We start from the raw sequence: 24,786 nt of genomic DNA, 5'->3' as shown, positions 1-24,786 counted from the left end.
CTCTCCAGCGGCTCAGAGGGAAGCACCTGTCAGAAATGGCTCCCTACAACAGGGTGGCCAGGATCAGTTTCAGCTTTGGGCCCGATTTCACAGAAGTCTACTGTGACAGGGACTAGGGGGTCTGCTGTCACTCCTGTTAGTCTCTGGGTGGCTCAAGAAAGGTTGACTGGGGTTGAGCAAACAGCGTGCGTGTGTGTGTGTGTATGTGTGTGTGTGTGTGTGTGTGTAGGGGGGTGGAGGTGGAGACTCCAGCAGGGTGGAACAGGAAAGGACAGACTTCTTGGTGTCTTCCCTCCCAGCATGGGACTGATTTCTAGGGACCTCTGGGAGGATCCAGCACTGTGGCCAGGGCAGCTCCTAAGCTGACAGAACCGTCTCCATCCAGCTAGAAGTCTTGGGATCTCAGGAGAAGGGAGGCTGTGATGGTGTGGGCACCCGGCCTAAGTGGCTCTTCTCTGAGGCGGTCAACTCTGCTTCACGCTGCTGGCCTCCTATGGGGTGAAGCCGAAAGAGCTGGTACCTGCCAGCTCACAAGGGCCCCCTCACTCACCCAGCTGCCCCAGGACAGATTCAGGCCCGGCCTTCATTTTCTCTTTCTTCTCGGGGCTGCTGCCCTTGGGCCCCTCTCGGCCTTTCCTCTTCGAGTCACTTCTCTTGCCCTTTGTTCGCCTCCCGGGAGGCTCTGGGTTAGAGAGAGAGTTAAACCTGAGAGGCAGCCCAGCGGTTCTCCACCAACTCTGTCTGTCCTCCTGGGCACCAAGGTCACATCAGGGTGTCAGACATAGGGACAGCTGGAAAGCAGAACTGCCCACGGCTCTAGGAAGGGCCTTGGAGTAGGCACAGGAAGTTCCTGATGTGGACTTTAGTATGGTCTACGAAATGGACAGTCCTTGCTGAGTCCTGCGGGGTGGAAACAGTGACTGGATGTTCTATGGACAGGGTAGGGCCTTGGATGTCAGCACAAGGAGCTGGACACAGGGCAGAGGAGCATCACCTGGGGCTAAGAGGCTTAGTTTCGGGCCTGACCCCACAGCCAAGCGCCTCTTGACCTGCTTCTGTGGTGACACAGAGGATGGGAGGTTCCAGTTTTGTATTTGGCTCTCGCATCCCCTTGGTCTACAAAAGAAGGTCCTCAGCTTCTCAGCAGAAGCAGAAGGGTTTCCCGAACAATGTTTTAACTAGGTGCAAGGCATGTCCTGAGATGTTCTCACCCCGAGAGTCTTTAGCTGGGCCCCAGCTTCCTTGCCTCTTACACGGTCCCCAGGCATGACATCCTAAGGTCCCAAGACCTCCCCTGGTCCCCACAGCCTCCTCTAGGCACTGTCCCTCCCTTAGGTTCATCCATTTCAAGCAGGGGTAAAGCAGCCTCCTTTGAAGAGGCACTGCCCAGAACAATGGCGCTTTCTCCTACCCAGCACAAGGAGCTGCAGCGTGTCCAGACCCTACGTTGGGGTGTAGACACTCTGGCATGTAGGATTCTGTGCTCCAAGGCGCTACTCCTCCTTGCTAATCTTAGCTTCCTTGAACACAAGGACTTTGTGCGGGCTTTGGGAGTTCTCAGGAAGACACACGTGTGGCCTCCTCCAAGTGCTGTGGTGTTCCCCTCAATACCTCTGTCCCTGAACCGCCACTGACCGCACATCCTGGGACACTAGTGTGGCCCTCAATACCCCTGTCCCTGAACTGCCACTGACCGTACATCCTGGGACACTACTTTACTTTCTCGTTCCAGAGAGCAAATTGTAAGCGGCTAGAAAGGTCTGGAGGCTACAGAGCAGACAATTCCACAAGCCCATGACCTGCTCTGACCTCTGTAAAAGGCAACAGCAATTTCTTTTCTTTTTTCCTTTGATTATGCTGGGTTTAATTCCAGCATAGGTGGCTCATGGCCATCTTTAGCTCTAGTCCCAGGAGATCTGACGCCCCCTTTAACATCCACAGGCACCAGGGACACAGGCAGGGCATGTACAGATATGCAGCCAAAACATTCACACACAGAATAAATATAGGTAAGAAAAATGGTTCTTAGCTAGGCAGCTGCACACGCCTTTAATTCCAGCACTCAAGAGGCAGAGGCAGGCGAATCTCTTGAATTCTACAGATCAAGCTCCAGGAGAGCCAGGGCTATACAGAGAAACCCGGTCTCATAGAACAAACAACAAAGAAAATGGTTCTTATATAGTCAGGGATGGTCTTGAACTTACTACTTGGTTGGGGATGACCTGAAACTCCTGATCCTTCTGCCTCTACCTCCCAAGTGCTAGGATTACAGATGTGTACCAGAACAAACATCTGGTTCTATTCAGTGCTGAGGATCAAACCCCAGGACTTCATGCATGTTAGGCAAGCGTCCTATCAAGTAAGCTATACTCCCAGCCTCTGAGAGACCAGAAGAGGGCGCTGGATCCCCTGGAACTGGAGGTACAGACAGCTGTGAGCCAGCAATTGAATTCCGATCTTCTGGAAGAACAGCCAGTGCTCTTAACCCCTGAGTCATCTATCTCTCCAATCCTCTTTTCTTCTTTTTTCTTAATTTAAATTTTCTTTCTTTCTCTCTCTCTCTCTCTCTCTCTCTCTCTCTCTCTCTCTCTCTCTCTCTCTCTCTCTCTCTCTCTTTCCAGAAAGGAGCTCAGTATGTAGCCCAGGCTAACCCTGAACTCAAAATCCTCTGGTTTCAACCTCTTGCGCACTGGATTCACAGGTATGTTCCACCACATACCTGGCTCCCACGGATGCTGATAACCCCAAAGGCTAAAGGGAACAACTCAGCTACTGTCAGAGAAGGGGGCAGCACTGCCTCTAATGGCACCCAGCAGCTCTCCTCCTCTTCCACTCAAGTCCCAGAATGACCCACAGGCTGAGTGGGCAGGGGCAGTCCACATCTCCAAAGCTCTGTCTACCCAGTCATTGCTGCTGCATATGTTCAACATTGCTAAGCGTGTGATGGCATGTGTATGTGGGGTGCTAGGCATGTCTTCCTTAACGTGTCCAGAATCCGTAACTAACCAATGCAACCAACATCCAGACCTTTGCCCCTGATTTCTAGATTTGGCTAAATGAATGTTATACCCAGAGGACAAAGAAAATACAGCTGATCGGAGCCGCAATCTCATCACGCGAGACCAGAGAGAAGAGCCGTACGGCCTCATCTCTGCACAGCTGCCTCCCTGAGGACTGACCCCCAGGCACGCCAGGATCCAGGGAAGCTGGCCAGCTCCTGCCTATCTTGAGCCCAGCAGAGCCAGGAAAACTGTGAATCTGCACCTGTCCTTATGCAAGCAAAGCCACTGCTGATAGAACTGGGCTGTCCCAGGGAGCCAGTGGTGCCCGAGGGAAGCTTGACAGCCACAGCTCCAACTCTGGCTCCTTGCCTATTCACACAACCAGGGCCTTGCAGGTTCCCATATGGGTCTGATGACAGCAATGGAGGAGGGAAGGCGCCGCACCTACCTCGACACAGGTCTTGCTCCATAAGCTTCATCTGCAGGTGGAATATCTGCTCCTGGAGCTTGCAGATGGTATGTTTCGTTCTCTCGCGCCTCGTCACCATGTAGCACAGGTTCCTAACCTGAGGAGACGGAAGAGAGGCTCCTCACCATCTCAGACGGGCCATCTCAAGGAGCCTTGTTGCTGGAGAAAGCAGTGTTTCTGGACATGGGCCACCGCTGCTACCTCTCGTCTGCCTAAGACATTTGAGAACTCACTACCACACCCTGAGTGTGCAGAGAGTATCTGGTCTCTCCATCACGTACCTTTCCCAGCAAAGCAACTCCTCAGAGACAAGCATCACTGTAAAACCCAGCACCCGCCCCACAGTACCAGAGGCACTGTACTTTCAAATGAGCACAATCTGGCTGAATGGCTTTTCCAAGTCTACCTGCTACACCAGGACCTGAGCCAGGCCCCTGCCACTTCCGCCAATGCTCATGCATCCACAGAGACACGATGCCTTACTTTATAAAAGACAGCAACCTCTTGACTCTCTCAGGCCGGCCGGGAGAGTCCCTTCAGCAGGCTCTGAAGCCATCTGGCTTAGCCTACAGGATAGGGACCCAGTCTTCAGGCTGTCTGGAAGCATCTAAGGTGAACCTATCAGTGCCTGAAGAGGGTGCCCTGTCCCCCTTTCCCCCTCTCCCCCTACTGTTCTCTCACACACTTCTCGGGCTGCTGAGGCCAGGATTCAGCCCATGAGACAACTCCCTTGGTCTGGCATTTCCTTTGGGCTCATATGGAGCTTTCCAGAAACAGGGACAGCTGTTTCTGACCACAGCTGTTCAGCCTGAATCCTATTCCCACCGAGGTCTTCCTCTATCCAGTCCCACGTGGGTCTTCAGGTCTGACTTAGTTAAGTCTCTCTGTCCGTAAGCTGCTCTGACTTAGTTAAGTCTCTCTGTCCATAAGCTGCCTGGGGTGGCCTTTAATTCAAACTCCTCCTTCTTGGCATGAACTCCTCCTAGCTCAAGGGAGCATGACCAGATCTCTGTCGGGTATGGCTTTCCCCCCTTTCCTTTCTGAGACTAGTTGTGAAGACGATTCTAGAAGATCAAGTCAGCCTACAAGCATCAACAGGATGGATTCAGTACGGACTCTCCTGGGATTTCCCATGTGTGAACTCCCAGTCTGCACTGTGAACACCAGGCCACCACGGTGGTCCACCCATCACTGACCCCAGTTTTACCAATTTCCATGTTCAGTCCCTTCCTCAAGGGACAGCCCTCGACTTTGACCACTTGGTGCCAGCCTTGGACCCTCCTACCATGGCCCACCTTCCAACCAGCCGCCTCTCCACAGTCCTGCACATCAGCCTGGCTCTGGGCCTATTGTTTGGGAGGAATTTGCAGAAAGCAACATGGTCAGGTTCTCTCTTTCCAGAGCAGAGGAACTCCCAGGACCAGAGGGTGGCAAGGCTTCCTGGATTCCTGGATAAAGGGACAGCTAGCCCCAGCAGGAGGCCTAGCTAGGCCTTGTGGTGACAGTGCCAAGGGGGGGGGGGGGACACAAAGCCAACCAGCAGGGGGTAGGGGTGGGGAGCAGGCTCTGGGGGTCCTCTATTGGGCCCAGGACAGTTGTAGAAGTCATGCCGTGACTCGGTCTCGGCCTCCACCCACAACTGACCCATCAGTACGTTTACACCAGTCTGTCCTGGTGACTGACACCACCTCCCTTCACAGCCTGGTTCTGCCCATCCCCCAGCCTTTCACAGGAACAGTAAAGCCACCCCTCAGCAATGCTCTTGAAATGCAAATGAGACCACTTCCTGGCGGACTTACACCTTCCAGGGCCTCTATATGGGTTGAATTCCCCAAGATTTCCTGCTGGGAACCTCAGAATGGGACGTAAGGGCTCAGAAGAAAAAATTAGCTAAGATGAAGTCATCCTGGGTTAGGGTGGGCCCTTTGGTCAATTGACTGGTGTCCTTAAACAAGGCTGAATGAAGACAAAGGGCCAGAGGATGGAGTGGTGATAGAGGTAGAGAATGGAGTGACTGTCCACCAGCCAAGTGTCGCTCAGGATTTTGGCAAGAGACCCCAATCCAGGGACTGACAGGGAGGCAAGTGGCAAGGTCCAAAAAGGACAGGATCCACCTCCCACGGGTCCTCCCTATCCTTCAGAGGGCAACAGGGGTGGGGCTCCCACAGACTCCTGAGCGCCCCTGCCACCCTCCTGGCTCCCACACAAGGTCTGTTCAGTCTCTGGAATAACTCACGTAGCAGGAACCACAATCGCACCCCTGCAGGGCCTGATGGCCAGCGTGGTTGCTAGGGGACATGAGCTGGCATTTGCAGGGCTGATGTCCACTACTGCAATTTTTCTGTGAGCCATGAATAACTCTGGAGGCTGCAGGGGCCATGCCCATCCACACAGTGCCTGCCAAAGTCCAGGCCTGCGGCTGAGAGGTGGAGGAAAGCGCACCCTCTGGGTTGGCCGTGAAATCCGTTTCAAGCCGGTGGCAGCCCTGTTCCTGAACCGCCAGCGAAGACACCCATGCCGGAGCTCCAGGGCTGGCTCCTCTCCGGAGCCCACTCTGGAGACACAGCTGAACTGCTTCCGGGGCCAACAGCGACAACTAAGAACCTGCAGTGGGCTAGGTAAGGGGCCTCATATCCCTCGAATTCCAGCACTAGGGAGGGTGAGGCAGGAGGATTGCCGTGGGTCTGAGGCTAGCCTGGGCTACAGGGTGAGACCTAGCCTCAAACCGAATAAACCTTACAGGCCACTGTCCTTGTGTGACCCCATGCCCAACTGGATCCTTACTTCCATTTCTCGGAAAAGGAAACAGAAACAGTCATAGAGCTGGGGGATGGGCAGGGCTAGAAACGGTAAACGGCCAGACCACCCAAGACCTCCAACTCCAACTCACTCCAGAAGCAGGCCCGAGCTGGCCTGGTGCCCAGGCAAAGGCGGGCACTCTCAGCTATTGGCTCTAAGCCATGGTTAGAGACTGGGTCTGTTGGCCAGGCCATTGCCACCATGGGGCTTTGTAGAGACCACCCTCCCCTGCTTGGTGATTTTCATTGGTCTAAGTCACCAAGGTGTGGTCCTGGGAGGGCCCAAGGCTGGGTGTCAATGCTATCTGATAGCTTTGTTCCACCCTGAGGCCTCTGGGAAGCAGTTTAGAAAAGGGATTCCTGTCACAAGCCCCCAAGAGCTGTCATAGAGTCCCAAGTAGTTCCAAGTTCTTACACCTCTTTTTTAGATGCTCAGATAGGTGTCACTCTGCCCTTGGAGCAGTCTGTGGTAGCTCTACCTGCCCTGAGCCTTTAGACCCTGACTGGATGGCATACCAGGCCTCGCCAGCCTCAGACAGTGGCCCCTGTTATCAGCCGACACTGGGGTGGGAGGCTGAAGGGATGAGAACACATTTGCTCAGGAAAATCTACACAACTTTAACAGCCAATATTGCTTTTCTCAACTCCCATCCACACCCTCAAAGTCCAAATCCAAGGTCAAGCTCCAGTCCATGGAGACTGAGGCTTCCTATCAGTTCACCCCACCCCCCACCCCCGTGAGCCCCATCGGCTGAGCCCGCCTCCTGGTCAGGGAAGGTCTTTCTCTGGAAGTCAAGTCAGGTGGGGGCCATACCCAGGTTGACCAGCGCAGACTGCGAAGTAGATCTGCTAGGTTCTCTGGGACAGTGATGTGCCCTGGCGACCTGGGGGTGGGGATTTGGAGAGGCCTCCGGACAACTTCCATAGGAGCTGTGATCTCCTCGTGACAGGAGGCTGAACTGCCTGGGTAACGGTGGCTGCGATGCAACCAGCTTTCCCCTCTGGCCTGGCTGAACCAGGGACATGTGATTCTTACCACACCGCCTCCTGACCTGGTGACAGACTTAGTGGCTGTCAGGCAGTAAGGTTCCTCTCAGGCCACCAGGGCAGGGCAGATGTGCAGAATGGGGAAGCCGAGGACAATCACTATCACTCTGTACAGCGTACCACCCATCTGACAGACGGGTTCACTGAGGCACAGAGAGAAAAAGCCACTCCACACAGCACAAGCACCCATCTGACAGATGGGTTCACTGAGGCAGAGAGAAAAAGCCACTCCACACAGCACAGCACCCATCTGACAGACTGGCTCACTGAGGCACAGACAGGAAAAGCAGTCAATAACAGAGGCTTCCAATCAGGACTGTCTCCTAACACAGCCCAGGGAGAGATGACAGGTTACCTGGGCCCATGAAGGCCACTGTGACATGATCCCACAGTTCTCTGAACCCTAGGATTTAACGTTCAGAAAGGGAACGCCAGAGTAGCTCCTAGGTAGGATTCAGAGGACTGGTCTACGGATCCAGACATGTTCACCTCCCTCAGCCCCACAGGTACCACCAGAGCCCAAGCCACACCTCTATCCTGTATCCTAGAATGAAGATGGTAGTGTCTGTAGCTCACTGTCTCACTCAGATGAGGCCTGAATACCTCTGTGGGGGAATGTCTGATGTTAGGTGCCACCTATCCCTTGATCCCTGTGCTCTGTCTGGCAGTCCACGGGAATCATATCCACCATTCACCCCTGCCCGCCCAGGTCTGGCCAGGAACAAGCTTGCCTGGTAACTGGACAATTCCAGCTCTCAATGCCTCAAGACAGAGGTATCCTGGGCAATACTGACTCCTCTGGTCCTAGTCACCTTTCACAGAGGTCAGAAGTGGGACTAAAGGTAGTGGTTACTAATATCCTTCCCCCGTCACCATAGGCCACCTTCACCAAGGCCTGGGAAAGGGCTTGGAAGAGAGACTCAGGAGCCGGGTGGCGGCGGCTCATGCCTTTGGTCTCAGCACTCAGGAGGCAGAGATCAAGGCCAACATGGTCTATAGAGCATGTTCCAGGACAGCCGGGGGTGTTACACAGATAAACCCTGTGTAACTACCCCCCCACCCTGAGAGAGAGAGAGAGAGAGAGAGAGAGAGAGAGAGAAAAGAGTCAAAGACCAAGAGTTGGCAGAGTGGGTCTCTGTGAAGCACCTCATCCCATATTGTCTTCTAATCCTGGCAGCCTTCCTGCCCGAGCCCTGGCTGCTCCAGGCAGGGCACACGGAGTCTTAGCCAAGGTCTTAGGCAAAGCCTCTGACCCACCAGGGCCACTTACCCTCTCCAGGTCCTGCCGCAGATGGGTAAAAAGCTTCAGGCGGCGATAGAGGACATCTTGCTCCTGTTGGGCCAGGTTGTCCACCTCGTCGGTCTTGGGTGTGAGCAGCGGTTGGTTGGCATTGGCTCTCCTCTTCAGCTTCCAGTACTGGTAGATGAAGTCCACCAGTGCTTCGGCCAGGTCCAGCCGTTCGGCCACCTCAGCCGGCTCTACCAGCTCATAGAAGTTTTCTTCTAGCTGCTGTAGCCGCTGCTTGCGTAGGGTCACCTTTTCCAGGTCCTCAACGGCCTGGCTGGGCTCCGCGGGCTCAGAAGGAGGCTCATTCCGAGGGCCCCCGTCACTGTGCTCCTGGCAGAGTGACTTGAACTTGACCTCATCGTTGTCAGCTAATATAGTCCGCATTTCCAGGCCTCGGTCAAAGGCGCATGTGACGTGGAATGCTGTGATGCAGGAAGGCATGGAACACTGGAGAGGGGTGAAAGGACAGTTGTCAGGCATCAAAGGAGCCCCAGGAACAATGTAGGGGGCTCCATCCTGGCACGGTGGATGCTGGGGAGAGCCTACATAAAGTGGCAGGGGCTCCAGCATCTCAATGTGGAAGGAGCTTTGGCAGGAAAAACCCAGGAGCCCTGGGGCAGCTGGAAAGGTAGAGGAACAAATCCCAGATACCCTGAGGGAGCCAACAACCAGAAGGTGAGGCCTCTCCTGGCGACAGCATGCGCTGTGCTGTGGGAAAAATGACTTTATGATGGGGGGAGGGGGCTAAAGAGGGTCAAGCCTTCTTTATTACATTGCCATCAATGTCAGGAGTCTGCCCCAGTTCTGCTCTCTGTGAGCAGCTGGACCCCTCCCTTCTCTTGTCCAAATAGTCAAAGGGTGGATGGACCACGCCTCCCAGCCTTGGATGGGGACTTGACCACTGGAACCAGTTTGTCAGGAGTATACCCGACGTAGGTATAGGTACCGCTGCCACAGTCCAGAGTCCTTCTGGAGGGCTGGTAAATGGGGTGGAGGCCTATTTTCAAAGTCAACTGTGTTCCTGGGGGAGATGAGAGGGATAAAGGAGGCCCTCCACCCTCACAGCAGAGACCAGAAGCACCACAACCCCACAGCTCCCTCCACATCTGGATCAGAACTGTGAGGCTTGCCTCTGTGTTTTGAAAACCTTGGGTTATCTTAATGATCACCAAGAAGGGAGACATCAACATAGGTAGACCAGTAAGCCTGTCTTTTGTCAGGAAGGCCCATTTGCTGAGCTGGAGAGAAATTTAGATTTCCACTCCTCTCATATGTCAGGGCTGCAGTCTGAAAGGCCAGCCAATCAATGTATTCTTCTAGTCCAGGGACACTTGCTCTCGTAGGGAAAGCAAAGTTCTTAGCATTCCATGGGTGGGGTCTGTCCCTATTCCTTGGAAGCCTGGGATACAGGAAATGTCCCATCCTGATGGGTGAAGAACCAAGCATGGTCTCAGTACTAAGCTTCTCAGGCCCATCAGTGGTGCAGCCACAGGGGACAAGCAGTGTAACTATTGGGGCCTTAGATCCCTCAGGCACATCTGTCTGGTAAGAAGCAGGTTCAGGGCAGCAGGAAGAAGGCCACATACCTGGATGCAGGTGCCCGTGCACTCTTTGCAGAGGCTGCAGGACAGGGCCCAGCGGCTGGCTGGAATATGTGAGATCTTAGTAATGGGCTCCATCTTCTCTGGACAGCCAATGCTGACCTGGGCAGAATACATGGAGCTGCATCAGTGCCAAGGGGGAAGCTGTCTGTTGTAGCCAGATAGCGTGCAGAGAGAGCCATGGTCGAACTCCCAGATCCTAAGTTGTCCCTTACTCGACACGGGTAGTTTGAGGTCTGGGTTCCCTACCCTGGCCCAATCAGTTACCTTGCTCACTTGGACCTTGTCCCAGAGTGAATATGTGTAGCTGGCTGGCTAGAAGTATGTACCTGGGAGAGCAGGCTCTGAGACAGAGGTACACGCGTGTCTGTGTATGCTCACGGATGACACAGCACAGGTGTGGAGGTCAGTGGACAACTTGCAGGAGTCAGTCTTCTCCTTCCCCTATGTAGGTCTCGGAGATTGAACTCAGGCCATCAAGCTTGGCAGCAAGCACCTTTACCTGCTGAGCCATCTCACCAGTTAAGCCCCTGAGGATGGGGTTCTTAACAGGTCAGTCTGTCTTATGTTGTAACCAGGAGAGAGGGCACTGAGCGGCAGTCCTGACTTCCAGATGCAGATCTGACACAAACAACCACTACCCCAAGAATGGCAAGGTGAACCCCAGTGGTTTGGAACCTCTGGGCTGAAAACCAGGAAGGGAAGAGCCACATGCTAACAGGGTCTCCTAGCTTGCTTCTAGGCACCATCAGCAATGCACAGGAGTTTCAATACAAAAGAGCTGACCAAAACCCTGGGGGATTTTATCATCTCTCGTGTTAAAGAAATGAACGGCTACTGTGGATCCGGCCTGATGTCCAAGGCCCTCCCATGTGACCCCAACCTCTGCACCCCAATCCCAGCCAGAGGGCAGGCCCACCCACTACCCGTCTCCCGGTTGTTACCCTCTAGATAATTCTAGGGGAATTATCTGTGTACCCTTGCTTGGTTTTGAGACAGGACGTCATATAACCCAGGTGAGCATCAAACTCAAGATGTAGCTAGCTGATAACCTTGAGCCTGTCATTGCCTACCTCCATCTTCCAAGGGCTGGATTTGCAGGCATGTGCCAACAAGTCTGGGTTCATTCTGATTTTAACCAAAGCCTTGTTTCGATGGATCTCATAATCTGAGTCTTTCCTGTTTGACTGAAGTCTGAACCTCAAATCATCCCTCCTGAATGTCCAAGTAACTCGTCACCTGACTTCCCAATAGACATTGTACCTAACGTATGACCAGTTCCACAGACAATATTCCTAGTTATTCCCAAACCTGCCACTGAGTCTTCACGGGAGTCCAGCAGCCCCTTCTTTTCCTATACACTCACCTAAATTCTGCCAGGCCCACCCCGAGCTCTCCACACACCCCATGTTCTATTCACGGAAATCTAGTTCCCATGGTTACACACCTCAGGAATCCACAGGGCACAGCTAACGTGCACCCACTTGGTCCCACTTCTGGTGGGCTTCAAGGCTCCTCCTCGCTTGGGGCAGAGCAGGCACTTGGGCTGGACTCCCAGGGCACACGTCCGGCACAGCCAGCTGCCCGTAGGCACCTTGAGGATCCCGTAGCATGCCTGGGAAGAGATCAGGTGGTCATGGGTCAGGGGCATTGGCAAACTGGCTATGTCTGGTCAGCAACTTGCCAGTGGTGCCAGCTCTGTCTCCAGGCAGCAATGGGCAGCGGAGAGTTCCTGAGGGTGTACTCATCCTCTGGTAAAAAGGTGGGGGCTGCTCTCTGCTGAAGACCCATGTTAGCCACAAGTTCCTAACCAGCATGGGCTACAGGGAAAACCTCACTGCTCCCTAAATTGACCACTCCCCACTTCTCCTGTCATGCCACAGTGTAGGAGAGACATATGGACCCAAGAGCTGCTGCGTAGCTCAAGTCCCTGCTCCCCAGCTTCCCAGTTCTGTCTAGTTCAGCTGTAGTGGGTACATGTGCCTCAAAGCTGGTGTCCAGAGTGGGTCCCCTGCCCACAAATCTGGTCTGGGAACAAGGCCACAGATACAAAGGACCTAGACCTCAGGACCCGAGATTGAGAAAGGGGATCTATGGGCTAGAGAGATGGTTCAACAGTTACAAGAGGGTTTGTTGCTCTTGCAGGAGATCCAAATTCAGTTTCCAGCACCCACACTGTGACTGACAAGCACAATTAATTGCAATTCCAGGGGTTCAATGTCCTCCTCTGGCTTCCCTGGGAATCAGGTACACGTTGGGGAATATTATTTTCAGGTGCATGTCTTTAACCGACGCTGCGTTTGTCTAACTCTGTGAAGCTGTGTTACTGTGCCTGTCTCAAACACCTGAGGCAGAAGCAAGGCCAGGCGGGGCTGGCAGGCAGAGCATAAAGAGAGAAAACCAGAGCACAAGGAAGCGAGACACCAGGGGCAGCCACCCAGCTGCACAGCAGGCCATGGAGCAAGAAGCAAAGAAAGGTACACAGAGTAGAGAAAGATAAAAGTAAAAGGTAGTCAGGATAATTTAAGAACAGCTGGCAAGAAACAAGCATAGCTAAGGCCAGACATTTATAAGTAATAATAAGCTTCCATTTGTGTGATTTACTTGGAAGCCGGGTGGCGGGAGCTCCCAAAATACCAAAAGAGTAAAACATCCTACAACAGGCACACACCTAATTCATTTACATATATATTGCAAAACACCCTACACATACAATAATAAAACGATTTTTAAGAAATAGAGAAAGGGTAACTGTGGGCTGGGGAGATGTCTTGGCAGTTAAGAGCATTTGCGGCTCTTTCAGAGGCCCCGAGTTCAGTTCCCAACACTCACATCAGATAGCTCACAAGTGTCTTTAACTCTAGCTCCAGTGGCACTGGCTGCCTCTGGCCTCCACAGAGACCCACCTATTCACGCACATAAACCTATCCATCCCCACCCCCCACCTCCCACAAAAGAAAAGGAAAAGTCTTAAAGAGAAAAGAAAGGGACCCTGGCTTGCTCTGTTACAACAGTAAGAAACACTCTAGTATATTGTACTGTGTATGTACTTCCTACTTTATTGGGGACAGAATATGGCAGGCCACAGGCTACATGTGAGGGCCGAAGGACAGTTTTGTGAGTCGGTTCAATTCTTATACGGGTTCAAACCTTATACGGGTACTGAACTCACGTCACCAAGCTTCCAAGCAAATGTCTTTACCCACTGAGTCATCCCACAGGCTTAGCCCTACTATCTTCCACTAAGCAAATAACTTACCACAAACAATTCCCTTTTGAGGGGGCGCTTGGGGTAGTGCTGGGGATGAATCTAAGGCCTGATGAATATTAGGCAAGCATCCTACCAGTAGGTCATACTTGCATCTCTGCTCTGACTTCACATTTATTTACAGTTTACAAAACAGAGCCCCCAGAAAAGCCAGGAACTTTGCCCTAAGCTTCCTGAGCTATGGAGGCAGAACCAGGCTTTGAAATCAGGCAGTGTGGCTCTCTCTCCATCACTACCTGATGCCGCTGTCCCTTTGCAAGGTCAGGATGTGAGGAGCTGGGACAGTTTTCTGAGGGGGAAGACCCGAGAAAGACACAGAGCAGACAGACTCCCCAAAGGACACTTGCTTAGGTCTGGCTAGCAGGACTGAGCTGCCTCTAGTCCTCCTTAGGGATCTTGGTCCACAGTGCGCATGCTTCTATAACCAACTCACCCAGCCTCCTCAGGGTTCAGGCAGTGTGCGTGCACACAGTAAGAGAGAGGGCGATCGGGTCCACCCACCTGGTGCACACAGACGTTGCACTTGTCACAGAAGACCATCTCGTTGCCGTCCTCGCCTTCAGGGGAGCGGCACACGTCACAGACGACGTCCTCGTCATACTCGATGCCCAGCCCCTCCTGCGTCTCAATGGCCTGTGCCATATTCTGGTGGCACAATGTCTCTAGCTCTTCTAGAACGCGCTCTAATGTTAGCTCATCCAGCTCGGGCCTCTCTGTGGATGGGAGAGCAGAGGACACCATGAGGAGTTTAGCAGGCTTTGTGGCAATCAGGGCCAAGGTATCCGTGGTGTCAGGGGGAAGGCTCCATCCAGCCATCTACAGTGTGACCGGGGCCTCAGCTCCATCGAGGACAAATGAACCATCCAATCCCAAAGGTTCCTGCCCATCACGGCTGCTTCACCGTCTACTCGGAGGGCCTGTGACCACTCCCTCCCACGTGCACGGCAACAATGTAGGGTGTCTGTGGGATGTAGCTGGCTTCACGAGAAATCTGCTGCCCACACTGTGGATATATTATCTATGTCCACTCAGATAGTGGCCAGGCTGATCTTCCCCGGGGACATGTCAACAGGCTTCATCCAGGAAGCTTCACGCCCATTAACACTTGTTTCTACCAGCACGCTAACTTCATGTGTCATTGAGCCCTGTGAATTACTTCTTATTCTTACCTCCGCCTGACAACTGTAGATACCTGGGAGACAGAGACAATAAAAGACACACAACACAGTGAAGCTGTAAGGATAGCCCCGAGTCACAGCCACTGCCTCTCTGGAGGTGCAGACACTACCCGGGGCTGGGAAGAAGAGGATCCCTGCTGGAAGGATCACCTACCCATCTCCTTGAGTTCTGAATTGAGGAGTTCCAACCAGTAAGCGTCGATCTCATCCAGGTCATAGCGGCTGCCTCCTGGCCAGTCAGGATGGGTACCCTCACCAAGTGTGGGGCTGTCTGGGGACACCTGTGTAGGGGGACCTTTCAGTGGTGGGAGGAGCCTGTGAAACCAAGAAAGGGGTTGGTAAAGGGAGGGGCCTCAGCTGGTTCTCCTCAGTCAGCCTGGCTGAGGAACTGGTGACCCCAGGTAAGACATGAGACGCTGATGCTCCACGGGGCCCGCCCCTTGTATCCATCTCCTCTTTCTGTGTTGCCAATCTGCCGTACAGACTCAATTAACTATGCATCGACAGGAATAGTAGACCCTAAGGGCCATAAGGCAGAGTGAGGTCCACGTGGGAATGACATGTAGTCCTGGCCAGTGTAACATCTGCCCTGCCCAGTCAGGGCCATTCCCACCCTGGACCTGCCCTTGCCTGGGGCTCCAGGTCTCCCAAGTGCCATCCTGGGCAATGCCCTGTGCCAACTACTTGGGGACAAGTGAGATAGAGCCAGCTGGACTCTAGACACTTTGGCATACCCCTTCAGGCTAGGACCAAAGACTGTCTCCATGGCTTCATAACCCCTGGCCCCTCCTCACCAACAGCCTGGAGATATCATGGTCTTAAGTTAAAATGAGTTTGTCTGCTTTTCTCAGAAGTTGAATCTCCGTACAGCGGAAAGGGCTTTCTGGATTAAAGGTCTCTTGCCACAGTGAAACGCTAGCCACACACCTTGACCCTCCCCAGGGACCACACGGGCATCCTGCTGCTTACTGCTTCAGCTTGCCTCCTGAAACAACCAAACTCGCAACACTGTCTCAGATCCCACCCCAGATCAGCTTTGCCTCGGGGTCAGGGACCTGTTACAGCACCGAAGCTCCATCTGACTGGGTCCCCAAACAGAATCCCACTAACACAATCTACCTTAGGCATTTATTTGGTGAAGGGATGACAGGGATTAACACAAAGAAAGCTCTTAGCAAAGTGCTGGGTAGCAAGGGAGGTGTGTGTGTGTGTGTGTGTGTGTGTGTGTGTGTGTGAGAGAGAGAGAGAGAGAGAGACAGAGACAGAGAATGATCTCTAGATGAGAGAGAGAATGTGTTAAGATCTCTAGGAGAGGGAGAGAGAGAGATAAGATCTCTAGATGTCAACCATCTCTCCCCCCCTGAAATGGGAAGGGGCATTTGGCCTCAGATGGGTGGGGTCCTCTTCATGCATCTGTACTACCCATCAGATTTTGAGGCCAGTTCAAAATGCCAGCCCTTCCCATACCCCACTGGTTGCCATGGTTATTGTCTGGAGCCTGGCCTCCATCTGGCCAGCCCTGCCAGGCCTGAGAGGCCTCACACTTGCCCGGGAGGCCTCCTGGGGTCGGAGGCAGGGCCTGCCAAGGGCTGTGACTCAGCTCAGGCTGGGTAAGGGAGGGGAGGGTTCAAGATGGCATGGGGACAGGGCTGAGCTTCAGGGAGGGCCTCTGGCTTCAGGAAATGCCCTGATGTCAGCAAGGGGACAGGAAGGATGCTGGGCACAGGGAGGCAGGGGTGCAAGCAGGGGAAAAAAGACTGTAGGCTTAGAGGTCATTCAGTCCAGGAGACAGGGAAGGGGTCAAAAGTTAAGAGTCAGCCCCACCATCCCACTTCAGAAGCCCTCATGAGAGTCTTAAGTAACAATGACGGCAGGACTCTCCTCCCACACCAAGAAGATGATTCCAAATAGAAGCCAACACTATGCCCTCAGTCTAACCAAATGCTGCCATTCCCAAGAAACTGTCGCTCCAAATGAACATCTCTTAAAAACACAGCCTAGCATTCGGTCACACTCCAGCTTTGTGTGTGCCTGAAGCACACGCTTAGTCAAGCGTTTCAGCATCCTTATCCGAACAGCCACCTACTGTGTAACACACCACCAGCCACACCTGCCCGCTTCACCGGTGCCACCTGGGGAGCCAGGGCTGAGGGACACACACATCTCCTACCAGTCATGGACTGACCTGACCCTAAGCCAAGGCCTCACCCTCAGACACAGCCGGTAGCCATGGGCTGGATGGGATGGAAGGAAGTGCTAAGATCTACAGGGGAGAGCAAAGACTCTATCCCAGAGAAGCAGACAGACACCAGAGGTCGCATTTGCCCTGGACTAAGTCTAAAGGGCCAGTGCAAACCCTCAGTGGCAGATTTTAGTCCACAAGGTGGGCAGAACTGCCCAATGGACTGTCTGGAAGGGGCGGGAGAGTCGGGCTGGGGCGTCTACGGGCGAGAGCAGTCAGGCTATGCTTCACGCTCTCACTCTTAGGCCTCGCAGGGACAGCCCAGGGTTTGTCACTGTGGTCTGTCATTTCCTGGCCCAGCGGCCTACTAGGCCCCATAGGAAATTCCCCAGAATTTCCCAACTTCCTCATCTATAAAATGGGGACAGTACTGTATCTACCCTACAAGTGTGATCACTGAATGACGGGGAGAGGCTCGACTTGGGAGGCTCTCAGTGTCCCCCAAGGTAGCGGTCACAAAGGCTTCCAGGGGAGGCACCCAGGGAGGTGGCAGCACTGATCTCGGGGAGACTGGGAAGCAGGGGTGTGGTACAACCTGAGGACACATTTGCCCACCTCAGTACATCTTTCCTGAGTATAGGGAAGCTGTGAATATCACTCTTGTAAGTCCAGCACAGCTGTGAGAATAGGGGCTGGAGAGATGGCTCAGGGGTTAAGAGCACTAACCACTCTTTCAAGGGACCAGGGTTCAATTCCCAGCACCCACATGGTGGCTAATTCCAAGAGGATCCTACACCTTCTTCTGGCCTCTGTGGGCATACACACATATTCATAAAACACAAAGAAATAAATCTCTCCCCCACCCCCCCAAAACAGAATGCTGCGGGTATACTATATCCTTAGATATATACTAAGTTCAAGACTGGCATACGAGACCATGGCCCAGAATAAAAGTGGGCTACACCAACCAAATCAGATGAAGGAAGCTAAGACTGGACTTCAGGAGGTCAGGACCGTAAGGCCCCTCTCCATGGCATCAGACAAAACACCCTACACAGAGACCGAATGGAGCCAAGCTACCGGGGAGAGAAGCAACGGTAATAAATGGTGATGCCAGCAGATGGTCCCAGAAGCGCCTGTCACTGACATCAGGTGCCGAGGTCACACTCCCGGGTGGCTCCAATCAGGACTTGCGTCTCTGTTCAGTAGCTAGCCTGTCCCTCTTCATCCCCCTGGCCTTGGCACGTAAGGTGACAAGCTGGTGTGAGAATTCTCATGTAATCCTGAGTCCCACATCATCAGGTGGCCACTGGTATCAGTATCACCCGTTTCATGGAGGAGCATACTGCCTCCGAGAAGTCGGGCCATACTTCTCCTGACTGAAAGGGTCAGGGCACGAAATTTACTACATTCTTGGCCTATGTTACAGGCCCCTGAAGGGATGAAGATAGTAAGAATGGATTGATTCATCCATCCACCCACCTGCCCACCTGTCTGTCCATCCATCCATCCACCCACCTACTCATCCATCCATCCATCTGTCCGTCCATCTGTCCACCCGCCTACCCATCCACTCACCCACCACCCAACCACCGCATCGCATACTCCCAGGCACTCCAGATGGGCCCAAGCTTCCCGACACTGGAGAGCCCCAGACTAGTTCACGTCACTGGAGGAAAGGCCTTTCCACATCCATTCCTTTAGAGCTGGTCTGCTTCTCCACTGCCTGCAATCCTAGCACAGGGCTTGCATGAAGCAAGCTCTTCAGAGATGTGGTTGCCAAGAAGCAATGGTATCGATGTCAAAGGAACGAACAGCTGTGACCTGTGCCCCCAGCGTCATCTCTCAAAAGCCATGAAGCTGCCAACACCGGGAAGGGGCACTCACAGAAACCGCCCAACTCAGGTTAGCTGGAGGGACAAGGAGGCCAGGCTACCAGTCCCCTCAGGTTCAAAATGAAGCACTTGAGCACAGTCTGTAGTTTAAGGCAAGACCATTTGTGGTTACACCCGGGCAACAGTCTCTGCCCACAAGACCAGCAGGTTCTAAAGCCCTAGAGAACTCTAACGCAGCCCTACAGGACAGACTCCAGCAGGTGACACCAGTGAGGACTTCTTAGGCCCCTACTGGGTGACGGGCACCAGGCTCCTCCCTGTAAGAGCTTCTTTAAAGAGTAACGACTTAGAAGAACTTTAGGCATGGCTTTTTCTCATGTAAGGGACGGTCAAAGTCTGGAGATTGGCCTGCTATGCAGAATGGCTACGTTCGAACCCTAGCCGTATCTGTAACATCTGCTATTGCAGGTCTCACCCACCCGGAGTCTTCCGGGTGTGTACCATTTAACACACCTTCTCCAACCACAAGGAAAGCAGCTTTCACCCTTATTCAGAAACAAGAAAAATGAGGTCCAGAAAGATTACATTTCTGGTTCAAGGTCCTACTGAAGGTAAAAGGCAGTTTGGAGCAAGGTAATCTGCCTTCAGAGGCGACTTCAAGCCCAAGCCTCAAAGGTAACCCTACCAGTATTTCTGAACCAATGGACATGCTGTTGTTATTTTTATCTGGCAAGAGAATTAACCACTAAGAGAGACAGGTTAAGAAGGAATCCCAGAACAGGTGTGTCCCCTTCGTGCCCTGCCCCGATGGCCCTAGCCTGGCCACCTGGCTCACCTCACCACAGGCTCTGGAATGGCCTCCGCTCCAGCAGGTACCTGCACACCTTTCTCCCATTCTTGTCGCCACGGGTCCGCCAAAATATAGTAGTCATCCGGGCTGAGCTGGTACGAATCTGGGATCTTCATGGCTGTGATTAAGTCTGTCCGGAACACCTGGCGGAGGTGAGAGGGTGAAGTCTTCATGCTGCCTCAGAGAGGCCGGTTTCACAGGCTACGGCAGCGAGCAAATAAGGCAGCACAGAGTGGGGTAAGTGAAACGGCCAGGCAGGTACTGGACTTTGCTGCCAAGCCTGGTGACCTGAGTTGATGCCCGCATGGAAAAGGGGACAGATTCCTGCAAATTAACCTCTGTCTTAAAGAATGCAAACAGACAACAGAGATACAGAGAATGGAGAAAGAAAGGCATGCCTGGCAGGTCCCTCACCAAAATGCAGTCGCCCCTTCATCCCCAGGCCTGATGGTCTTGACCTGGCCTCCTGGCTCCTGTAGCCAGCTAGAGACGGACAGACAGACAGACAGACACAGAAACTCCAAGAGTAGAATGACTACCTGCAAACACAACACACTCCCCACTATGTGAATGTTCCGGGGCTTGCCTGTGGAGGTTTAAAACTGTGCTACAGACTTGCACCCAGAGGCACAAGCATATGTATAATATGAGGCACTGGTCCCAGGAAGGAAGATGTGGGTCTTTTACGAAGGGTAAAGCTGGCGCAGCCCAAGGACAAACTTCCATGAGCTTTGACTTCCAAGTTGTCTCAGAGACACTCTGTTTCCCAGCGCAGGGGAGCTCTGGTGCTGCCCTTCACTGATACGTGGCGGGGAAGAAGACTTTTGTCTTTGGTCGTCCTTCAGCCTGTCTGGGAACTACCACGAAGTCATGTTTTGGGGTTTCTTCTGCCACCCATCTGCTCCCTCACTAGGAAAACTGTTCTCTGCATTGTTCTGTCTGTGGCCTCTCAACCTTACCCAGAATAACTTCTGAACCCCCTCCCAGCTGGCAGCGGCAAAGCCTCCTGCCTCTGTACCCCACCCACAAAATGTGGCTACGGAATACAGTGGTACCTCTAGACACCATGTGACTTACTCAAGTCCTTACTTTCCCAGCGGTCATCACTTGAGAATCACAAATTAAGGACCAGCTCGTTTTGATGAGAGAAGCCACTTCAAGGGCACTCTAGGCCTAAGCCCCGCCTCCCACCCCAGCCCTTTCGAGAAGTTAACACCCACTGTTGAAGCGTAAGTCCTAGGGCTCAGTCAGTTCACTTGGCCCTCTGGAAGCTCTTGACAAACCTGTTCGGCTGTGACCCACTGCCTGCTGGGGCCAGCTCACTGGCTGTGTGTGCCTCGTGGAATCGAGGACCACAGCCACGGGAAAACAGCTGAATGGGTTCATCAATGGACCTAGAAGCAGCGTCTCACAGAATCTAATTAATATCTGCATCTAGCTGGAGAGGACTCTGACTTGAAAAAAGGTCAAGTTTCTTGAAGACTCTATTTGCCAATATAATTTAATTGTTAAGACTAACACCCTAACATTTAATTAGGGTGCCAGTGTGAAAAAAAATTAAACCCAGATTAGATTAAATGCTAATTAAACAGAAGATGGAATGGGTCTAGGATTTCACAGCCCTGATAATTTGCATATCTTATTAGCAAGCAGCAAGAGAGCTAAGACAAGAGTGCAAACCCAGGCGCCAGCACTTTCGAGAGGCCTTCGGAAGCCTGCTTTATGCTAGTGAGGTTTTCCCCGCTGGGGCTTCTGCAGACTGCGTGTTACAACAGTGCTGTGACTGGGTTATTTCTCTTGGGGCTTCAACCCAGGATCTAGTACAACCACGGTCTGGGCCGATATAGAGCCCCCTCAAACTTCTTAGACCCCACAGTTCTGAACCGCGCCATCCAGAATCAACCTCTGAAGAGACCATGTGGTTAAAAATGTCCTGCTGGGACATGGCTGAGGTCCCAGTGGTCAGGAGGACTGACTGATTTCCAGAGTGAGGTCCAGGCCGGCCAGATCTACGCAGGGAGCCTACCTCAGCATCAACCAACGGGCTGGGGATGTAGGGAAGATGCTTGTCTCGCGTGACCGAAGCAGCCCTGGGCTGGATCTCCAGCACCACTAAAAACGGGTGTGGTGGGAGGTGCTTAGAACCCAGCATTGCAGGGTGGGGGCTGAGGCGGGAGAGTCCATTCAAGGCCGCCTCCCTCTACAAGGTTCAAGGCCAGCATGGACTACAGGAGACCTTGCCTCAAAGATAAAGCCACCCTGCGGTTGGTTTCCTCATCCTGGCCTCTACCTTAACTGTCCCTGTCCCTGGGACCTTTACTCACGATCAGCCCTGGGACTGCAGGACACCTCCCCTCCCCCCACCCCCATCTGACCATTTCCACACACAGGGGCTGTTTGTTCTTCTTGTGTAATGTTTCTCTTGCCCTCTCCCCTGTCACACACTGTCCTGCTGTCAGGTGTTCTCAGTGCCTGGTGCTGGGCACAAGGACTTTACAGATAAGAGAGAGACAAACAAGAGAGACCCCAGGACCCTCAACCACATGGCCCTGCATGAGGCTTCTGCAAGTTAAGCTGTGCCCCCCACCACGTATTCCCTCAGGGCCTGATGTCTTATGGTCAGTGAGGAGCCTGTGCTGCATTTGGAGTGACCAGTGTGCCAAGTCCCATTGGCAGAGAGGCAGCCCTGACTTCAGACTCTACAGTCCTCAGAGCAGGAGGGGATCTGGGGCTCAACTTGGGGTCCTTTAACACCGTGAGCCAGGATCTGAGACAACTCTAGGTTTTTTTCTCTGTCACTAGGGAAGAGGGGATGGGACCCTAGTGGCCCTGATAGGCAGGACTCAGGAGAACTCCAAAAAATAGCCCTGCTTGCACCAGTCATCCCAGAGTAGGTAGAGTGATAGTCTAAGAGTTGTGCTTACATGCATGTTTCAGCTGGGGATATAACTCAGTAGGTAGAGTATGCACCTAGTACATACTTGGTACATACTAGGTGCTTGGGATCGATCCCTAGCACCTAGTACACCTACAGGCTTGGGTTCGATCCCCAGCACCACTAACACCTGTAATCTAAGCACTCAGGAGTTGGAGACAAGAAGATTAGAAGTTCAAGATTGGGCAAGAAAAGTAGCCCAGTGAGTAAAAGCACTTTTTCACACAGGACTGATGAGCTGCCTTCAATCCACAGGGGAATGAGGAAAATGACTCACAGAAGCCATTCTCTGACCTCCACATGCATGGGGTGGCCCGGGTGTACACACACCCACAAGCCACACTTGTAGAAGCTGAGGTCTTCCTCAGCTGCAGTGGAGCTGCATGGAAAGCTTCTGGGTTTTGAGACAGACACTCCTCACACAGGCGATACTGGTTCCAGCTTCCAAAGCCTCCTGCTCTAGCCTCCCAGACTCCTGACTGATGGGTGAGCGCCATCATGCTCCGAAAGCGTTGTTGCTATACTCATCTGTCCTACCAAAGTCTGAGTGGTAGGTGGTGGCACCCCACCCCCACCTCCCCATCTCCTCGGGATGGAGGTGACTGCTCGGTGCCTCTAAATTAGCGTGGAGCCAAATCAGGTGGATTACCAAGGAAGAACATGCAGATCTGATGGAGGACTTTACCAGGGCCAAGTCCTGCAGTGACTTCCCACAGGAGGACCTCTGTGTGAATACTGTCCACCTCACAGGATCTACAGTCACCTAGAGCACATTGGTGATGCTTCTGAAAGATTTACTGAAGTGGCAGAATTTACCCATGTAAATTCTGGGTGCCACTATTCAACAGGCTGGGGTCCCAAACTGATGTGGGATGTCCTTCTGTATATGTGTTGCTTTTATTGGTTAATGAATAAAATTGTTTGGCCCAATGGCTTAGCAGAGCAAAGCCAGGCGGGAAATCCAAACAGAGATCTAGAGAGAAAGGAGGCGGAGTTAGGGAGATGCCATGTAGCTGACAAAGGAGACAGACGCCGCACAACCTTTAGGCTGTGGCCTACCGGTTATCATGGTGATACACAGATTAATAAAAATGGGTTAATTTAAGACTAAGAGTTAGTTAATAAGAAGTCTGAGCTAACAGGCCAAACAGTGTTGTCATTAATATAGTTTCTGTATGATTATCTGCATCTGAGTGGCCAGGAAACAAACGAGCAGTCTCCGCTTACACCAGACTGAAATGAGAACTGAAAGTGAGTTAGGCATAGTGGCACACACAGCACTCGGGAGGCAGAGGCAGGTGATCTCTGAGTTTGAGGCCAGCCTGGTCTATAGAGCAAACTCCAGGACAGCCAGGGCTAAACAGGGAAACCGTGCCTGGAAAGTGGAAAAAAAAAGGTTAAAGGGGCTAAGCAGTAGCATCCACCTGTCTTTGCTACCTTACTACAGATGCAAGGTGACAGCCACTTCCAGCACCAATGGCCAGGACATCCCCACCACAAATATCTTTCTTCTTGAAGTTGCTTTATCAGGCGATTCTTACAGCAAGAGGTGGGGTGATTAACGAAGTGTCCCAGGCCCCGTGACTGCACAATTGTTCTTGTCACCCAAGTACTTTTTTTTTTTTCTTCTCAAATCACACTTTATTGGAGCCTCTTGGTTGAAGGGAGAGCGGGAAGCGAGAGAGAGTAAGAAATGAAGGAGAACAAGAAGAGAGAGAGAGAAAGAGAGAGAGAGAGAGAGAGAGAGAGAGAGAGAGAGAAATGAAAGAGAACAGGAAGAGAGAGAAAAGGCGAGAGAGAGAGACCACCCAAGCACTTTTTACCCTTTGCACATCTCCCTTGTCACATTAGGGCCAGCAGGCTTCACACCCCCTCCCCCAAACTGGCCCTCCGAGGTTCTAGAAGCTTTGCTTTGAACCATCCTGGGTCTTGAGCTTTGTCTACACTGCCAAAGCCCCTGTTGTTGGAATCACCTGGTTTTCTGGGACATCTTCCTTGCCAGATGAGCTCAGTGAGGTCTGGCTGGACCAAAAGATGCTGCTGGTTAGTGGTGCACATAGGGCCTGGCACATGCTAGGTGCCGACTCCAGACGTTTGGGAGGATCAACACCTCGGTTTTAGTTACAGGCTCCAGCTGAGTACTCAGTGGCCTTCCCAAGTAAGGTGACACCTGACCACCAATATGGCGGCCTGTTCCCCAACCTACATATTTTCTGTTTGATCCACCAGAGGTTAGGCTTGGAAAAAGCTTAATGATTTTCCTAAAATGCCTTTGAATAATTTATGAAAACTAAATATAGAATAACACAGACACCGATGAACAGAAGTCTTGC

The 24,786-nt window shown here is 52.7% G+C and overlaps 1 protein-coding gene across 5 annotated transcripts in view; it reads right to left on the bottom strand.

The window, feature by feature from the left end:
• Positions 1-24,786, bottom strand: part of Jade2 (jade family PHD finger 2) — a 49,185-nt gene that overhangs the window by 4,887 nt on the left and 19,512 nt on the right. For all 5 annotated transcript variants that reach the window (XM_048437620.3, XM_087910668.1, XM_087910665.1 and 2 more), the window contains 8 exons: positions 19,504-19,661; positions 14,806-14,966; positions 13,975-14,186; positions 11,653-11,820; positions 10,191-10,307; positions 8,587-9,051; positions 3,451-3,568; positions 551-682 (listed from right to left, as the gene is read on the bottom strand). In XM_048437620.3, coding sequence (XP_048293577.1) covers positions 551-682; positions 3,451-3,568; positions 8,587-9,051; positions 10,191-10,307; positions 11,653-11,820; positions 13,975-14,186; positions 14,806-14,966; positions 19,504-19,661 — 1,531 coding nt within the window. The remainder of the gene's footprint in view (positions 1-550; positions 683-3,450; positions 3,569-8,586; positions 9,052-10,190; positions 10,308-11,652; positions 11,821-13,974; positions 14,187-14,805; positions 14,967-19,503; positions 19,662-24,786) is intronic.

The sequence above is a fragment of the Myodes glareolus genome, chromosome 9 (assembly GCF_982192425.1).
Source record: "Myodes glareolus chromosome 9, mMyoGla1.1, whole genome shotgun sequence".
Classification (NCBI taxonomy): domain Eukaryota; kingdom Metazoa; phylum Chordata; class Mammalia; order Rodentia; family Cricetidae; genus Myodes; species Myodes glareolus.
This window is presented reverse-complemented; position numbering and strand designations above follow the sequence as displayed.